General features: G+C 43.1%; 1 protein-coding gene across 9 annotated transcripts in view; it reads right to left on the bottom strand.

The window, feature by feature from the left end:
* Positions 1 to 5,147: 5,147 nt before the first annotated feature.
* The window catches only part of TRRAP (transformation/transcription domain associated protein), a 153,997-nt gene continuing 152,199 nt past the window's right edge, over positions 5,148 to 6,945 (bottom strand). For all 9 annotated transcript variants that reach the window (XM_008164651.4, XM_024102353.3, XM_042853179.2 and 6 more), the window contains one exon: positions 5,148 to 6,407. In XM_008164651.4, the coding sequence (XP_008162873.1) occupies positions 6,123 to 6,407 (285 nt within the window). In that variant the 3' untranslated portion in view covers positions 5,148 to 6,122. The remainder of the gene's footprint in view (positions 6,408 to 6,945) is intronic.

The raw sequence follows: 6,945 nt of genomic DNA, 5'->3' as shown, positions 1-6,945 counted from the left end.
TACACTGTATTTTGTAAACAGCATTCAAATAAACATATAAACTCACATATGCTGCTCTGAACGCTGGCAACACAGGCTCAGAAAGCCAGGGAGAATGACACACATGCTGAGCCTCAACCAATCACTGTTCAAGCTTTCTGATTGGCTCCTGTCCCCAGGCTCAGCCGATCAAAAGCAAGTCGCAACCCTACTCGGCAACAAGCTACCCTGCTGCCTTGAAGCCAATCAGAAGCGACCCCTTCCAGCTCCATACCAGTATAATACAACCAGGAAGTGATTTCAAGCGAACTTTATGAAAATCGAGCATCATAAGGGCGAAACAAGCATTGTAGGGGCGAAACACGCAGTCAATTGAAAAGCGTCGCAAGTGGCTTCCGACATAAGTAGGGTATCGTAAGTCTGAGGACTCCCTATACTTGTGTCCAACACAGGATACGTGGACACTTGGTGTGGGTATGGAGAGCATACATAAGCAAATACACGGTCCAGAACCTGAGTACGTTCACCAGTGTAGACATAGCCTAAGAGATCTGGGATCTTCCTCTTGGGAAAAACAGTCCAACAGATGCTGGATTCCTTGCACATTTACTCAATTAAGGACTTGGAGATTTTTTCCTTTGAGGTGAATTGGACAAGAAGATTCATGGGAGTATTCTGGACTTAAGTCTGAAATCTTTGGTGAGGCTAAGATTCAGCAAGCCAGACCAACAGCTGAAGAGGGCAGACTTCCCCCCGCAGAAGCATCTGGAGATGCAGAGGCCCCAACAAGGCATCTGAATTCTAACACCCTTCCCTTGGCTGAGTTAGGATTTGTGGGCTCAGAGTACCTGAGAGTAACTGACACCTTCTGTTGCTGCTGAAAGTGTCTCCACACATAGATGAAAAAGCTCTTTTGCTTCAGCTTGCTCCATTTGACACACTTTGCCATGACCAATCAGGGAGGGGAGGAACAAAAAAAAAACAAAAAAACAAAAAAAAAGAGGATTTCAATGGGTGCTTCCATTAATGGAATGGAGTCTCTGAAATTTGGAGCCCTTCAGCAAAAGGAAGAGTGGGGAAAGATTATTTTGCTTGCTACTGCCCCTAAAATCAATTGTAAGAGCCAGGATTGCGACAGATGAGGAAGGAGTGCACAAACATCAAAGCCAGGGGTTACATCTGAACACAAATATGTAAAGTTCTCCAAGTATGCAGCATCGGAATGAGTACTGCAGAGTGCCAGGATGGAATCATTATTCCTTTTGAGGAAAACTGACTAGGAATTAGTCGGAGAACTGTAAATCCCCTGCCATGAGTCATCTTCAGCTATAATCTTGACCTCTGAAACAATCACTCAAAAGTTAATTTTATAATTGACATGAAATGGTTCAAGTCTCATTTAAAACCCTATTTTGGGAGACAGATGGCTAACAAATTAGTTGATCCCCAAGCTGGCAAGGACTATCTACCTACTTACAAGGTGGTTCCCCCCCCCGCATGTATACATTTACTATTTGCAACTCCCACACACACAGCTCAACCATTTCAGGTGTAAATAAGAGGAAGTTACTTACCTGTAACTGGAGGTTCTTCGAGATGTGTGGTTGCTATCTGTATTCCACTGAGGGTTATACGCATGCACCCAGAGCTGGAGCTTTTCAAAGTAGCATCACTTGACGGTCTGCGCATGTACCCTTGTACTCCCTCATGATTTGTCCGGAGGCAATAAAGGGTGGCGCAGACCGACTGTGTCTGCAGTTTCTTCTCTACCGCAAACTTACAGAGCCATCAGCAGAGGGGAAGGAAGGTGAGATTGGAATATAGATAGGGACCACACATCTCAAAGAACCTCCAGTTACAGGTAAGCAACCTCTTCTTCTTCTTTGAATGATGGTCCCTATTGTATTCCACTGAGGGTGATTGACAAGCAGTACCTAGATAGAAAGAGGGTGTGAAGATGATGGTGGAACCATAGAACGAAATATCGCTGCACCGAATGAGGTGCCCATCGCAGAGTCATGTACTAGAGCATAGTGAGAGGAAAAGGTGTGTACCAAACTCCACATGGCTGCATTACATATGTCTGCAATGGGCATGTTGTTGAGCGTGGCTGTGGTTGATGCTTGTACTCTCATTTAATGGGTTCATATCCCATCTGGTGGGGAGTACCCTGAGTTGCTGGAACTGGTGGACGGGCTCTGTATAGTTTAGGGCACTTCTAACCACCACTGGGCCTACAAACCTCCTCAGAAGTGTTGATTTCTATAGCATTGGGCTGGTGGTGGGAGACAAAATTTTCTCTTTGGTCCATAAGTATATAGGCCCATGGATCATAAGGTGGCTCTAGTATCTTTTAGTGAGTGTAAGGAATCATCAGTTTTCTGGCTGAAGAGATATGATTCAAAGGGAAGGTCCTTGATTGTGTTCTGCACCTCTCTAGGGAAAACCTGAGGAGTGTAACCAGGATTCCCTCCTCATGACAATTCCAGTCGCCAATACGTGTAAGGACATATCCTCTGAATCAACAGCAGATTGAAGTATGGACCTGGTGACCAACCTGCCTTCCTGTAAAATTGCTTGGAATAGAGTACGATCTTGCTGAGGTCGCTTAGCTGCGAATTTCTCTATCTGGCCATAGTTTATAAAGTCATACTTGGCCATCAGGGCCAACCAGTAAGAAATCTGAAATTGTAGTTCAGCTGAGGAAAAGATCTATTGATCCTTGAGGTCCAGTCTCTTACCCTCCCTGCCTCCCAGGGTGGAGCACGTGTGGTGTTGTTTGGTCTGCTCTGACACACCTGTATTACCAAGGAGTTAGGTGGAGGGTGTGAAAATAAAAATTCTGACCCTTTGGCAGGGAGGTGGGGGAGGGGAACATAGTACCTTTTCTTGGCCCCCTTCGGGATTGATGCACATGTGGCCGGGGTATGCCACACAGCGCATGCTGGTTGAAGAATGGCATTGATTGGTAAGGCCACCCTTGCTGGTGCCGATGCATGCAAAATGTCTAGTAACTGGTGCTGACTGTCCTACACCTCTTCCAGTGGGATCTCAAGAGCATTGGCTATTCTCCATAGGAGTTCTTGAAACTGACGATAGCTTTCTGGCAGGGAGGAAGGTGTTGATGACACAGCTGCGTCTGGAGAGAACAAAGGGAATCTCTCCAGATTCACTGGTACCACTGAAGCTGGATCATCTAACCTTATTTCCAAATGTCTACTGAATGAAGGTGGGGTGGTGAAACAGGGGAGTTCTCCCAAGCTGAACACGACTGTTCCAAAGGTGAATATTAGAGCCATGAGCTCCAATATGGCCAAACTGGTTGATCCTGCTGTTGTTGTACTTGGGCTCAAGCAGCCGGATACCAGTTTCTTGGATAAGGCAAAGGAGGAAACTGCCACGGAGCCATCAAAACTCTCTGGTAGTCATGTTTCCAGAACGGAATCGGCGGACTGTGCTGAACATCTGGGTCTTCGGATTCAAAAGGATTCAGAGTTTTGCGTGAATGGTGGTGCTGATGGAATGGGATGCATTAGAGAGACATGGCCAGCAGGAGGTAGATCTAACACAGGAGATGGAGCCTCTGCAGAGGTGAGTGCACGAGAACATGCGGAGACCTCGCTCCCTCCAGGGCAAACAGTTCATGAGGGCAGGGAGTGCTTCCAAGTCTACCTAGAGCCAATGGTATCTGGTCTATTGACGGGACCGGAACCGGTAAAGGCACCAGTCTTGGGACCAACGACTCATAGGATGCTGGCACAGCCGAAGCGGGGTGAATACATGGATCCGGCAAGCAATGCGGCCTCTTATCACTCTTGTGCACCCTGGAGCGTGTAGGTCCTTCCCGGCCAGAACCCATGGACGATTGCAGGTTCCTTCTTGGATTTAAAGGAAGACTTACTGCCATGCTTATGCACATGCTTCCGTGGCTCATGGCTAAGCCACAACATGGGGTACGTAGCACACGTATCAGCGGATCCAGAAGGAGGCTCTGCAGCAGGGGGAGTGCTCTTGGATTAATCAGGCCAATGGACAGGGGTTTTCCCCGGCCAGGATCTGACTTCGGCCCACAGCTACCTCCATGAGGTGCTTCTTGAGATGGAGAGCTCAGCCTTCCTGTGTACCGGTAGGGAAGATGAGGCAGATACTGCACCTGAAAGTGATGTGGGCTTTCCCCGAATAGTACAAACAGCATTGGTATTCAACACTGATGGAAAACGACTGAGGCAGGAAGCACAGACTTTGAATCCCAACATCTTTGGAATAATCTAGTACCCAGACCCGGGAGCTGAGAGGGAAGGATTGTTTGGCACAACAAAAGGCCAAAGCAGCATCCCAAGTCCTTAATTCTAAAAACTGCTGGGAATTACCAAAGTACATCAAAAAACAAGAAAATCCTAACTATGAACAAAATTAAAAAAAAAAATTGTTTAGAAAATGCGTCACTAAGAACGAGAGGTCAGCAGAAGCTCCGACTCGGACCATGTGGCAGTGAGAAGGAACTGGAGATGTGGTCAGGCCGCCCCACCCTTTCATCGTCTCATGCAAAACCACGAAGCGATACAGATGAACCTCAGAGTTACAAACACCTAAGGAACGGAGGTTGTTCGTAACTCTGAAATATTTGTAATTCTGAACAAAATGTTATGGTGGTTCTTTCAAAAGTTTACAGCTGAACATTGACTTAATACAGCTTTTAAACTTTCCTATGCAGAAGAAAAATGTTGCTTTCCCTTTACTTTTTTTTAGCAGTCTACATTTCACACAATACTGTACTTACTTTTTATTTTATTTTATTGGGGGGGGGGGAGGGGGGGGGAAAGGGGGAAGGGATCGCTGCTGCTGCCTGATTGTGTACTTCCGGTTCCAAATGAGGTGTGTGGTTGACTGGTCAGTTTGTAACTCTGAGGTTCTACTGTACAACGACACGTGTGGACTGCTGAACAATGCTACTTTGAATAGCTCGGGCTCTTGGCGCATAACCCTCAGTGGAATACAATACAATCACTCAAAGAAGAACTAATTATATACAACTCCCATTAATGCAATTACCTATGTTCAGAACGTAGGCAATTTTTGCTTCATTTATAGTATTACCCATGATGTGGCTGGGTCCTTTTCACTTATTTCATTTTCCTGTACCCAAAAATACACTACATTGACATAAGTACCATAGAACATTTTACAAAATATTTATTTTGAAAAATCACCCTGTACAAATTTAAGCATAACATTCTCAACACTGCAGGTTTATAAAAATGCTAACAGAACAGAAAGACTCAAATAAAACATTAAACTGATGTTTTTGAAATTACAAAGAAATTGAAACAGGTTCTTTCTGAGGAAGCTACTGTAACTATAGAAGTCTAATCAAAAGTATCAGACTGGTTCATTTTATAGCTCCTTTTGCTTTTCTTTATACCATTTACATCACATACATGTATCAATGGATGACTTTCCCCTCCTCTTTATAAACTCCCTTTTATACATTGTCAAACATTTAACTAAATATCCAAAATTGCTTACACTTTCACTGTACATAACTTGGGCTCCAAGAAAAGCCAGCAAATGTTTCATCATTTTTCTGAGTGCCTAACCAAAAAAAGTCATTGCTATACATTTTTGTTACAAAAATCTCTGTACAAACCAACTTAGCTCATGTAAATTTCTGAAAGGATTAAAACGGATAGTATTTAAACAGTCCACGTGTTCCTTCATAGTAGTATAATGAAGGAAAATTCAGTAAAATTTCACCAAGTAAAATTGAAGATCTGGGAATACTGTATAAAAAGTTCACATGCTGTAGTTTTAGGCTATGCCATTCCTAAAAATCTAACAGTGCCAGTATTACAGCACTTATCATCAAATTCTTCTGTACACATTTTAAGTCTCGCCCCCTCATTTTAAGCTATTTGTGGAAGTTGTCTTTGAATAATAAATCAGCACATTTCTTTGTACATGAAATACCGCTGTCATGAAATTAACTTAAAACAGTAAAACTGTAGTACTTCTGTAAACATGATTAAAATGAAGACTGACGAAAAAGGCAGTGACAGGTTTGAAATGAATTCTTCACATTTTCTTCTTACCATAATACATGGCTCACAACACAAGAGCAGCAAAAAAGAAATCTAACTTTCAAGTTACAGCCAAGGGTGCCAGGCGGGATCCATACGACAGAGATTATCCAAGCTATTTGCAGCTGCCACTAGAGTGTTGACTTTGCTTTCTCCTCCTTCAAACTGAGCAAGATTATGTAGTCGAGTCATGATAGCAGTAACAGCTTTTTGAACTAGTGAAACCAGCTGCTGACTGTCCATGTTTTCAGGTTGCCCGGCTGCTGAGAGTGGAGAGGAAGTATCCTCTTGTGTTTTCTTGTGCCAAGCAATTATTTCATCCCGTAGCACAGTTTTCAGGATGCCATCAACCTACATGAAGGAGAAAATTAGATAATTATGTTTAACTAGAAGAAGTGTCAAGGGGCTATAGATTTTTAACTAAATTGTAATAAATTACATCTTGACATTTTGGTCTCTTTGTAATCTTAACCCTTTAGTTGCTGGTTGCTTCAGAGGACTAAGACTTGCAGTAAGCTTTATAAGTATCGTTTAACAAATTATTTTGTTCTAAGAGATTTTTTTTCCCCAAAAAGAACGTATAAAAAGCTATGAAGTTTCCCCTACAAATTATTTTTCATAGCTGAACTACAAAACCAAATACATTTTTTACACACACACTATTTTCTATGCATCGCACACACATTTTTGCCAAACAAGAACATAAAGGTTTATTTCGGGAAAAATATTGTTCTAGAATAGAAATAACTAGCTGAATGATAGACAGCTATGACTCTTACCACTAAAGTCTGGAAAGGAAATTCTGGTCCCACATCCTACCTACCTACGTAAATGCAGCATATTTCAGCTGAACGTAATTAGTAGTTATTGCCCCAAAGTTGTAATTTCT

Source organism: Chrysemys picta, chromosome 10 (genome assembly GCF_011386835.1).
Source record: "Chrysemys picta bellii isolate R12L10 chromosome 10, ASM1138683v2, whole genome shotgun sequence".
Classification (NCBI taxonomy): domain Eukaryota; kingdom Metazoa; phylum Chordata; order Testudines; family Emydidae; genus Chrysemys; species Chrysemys picta.
Note: the sequence above shows the minus strand (reverse complement) of the source record. Positions and strands in the feature narration are given on the sequence as shown.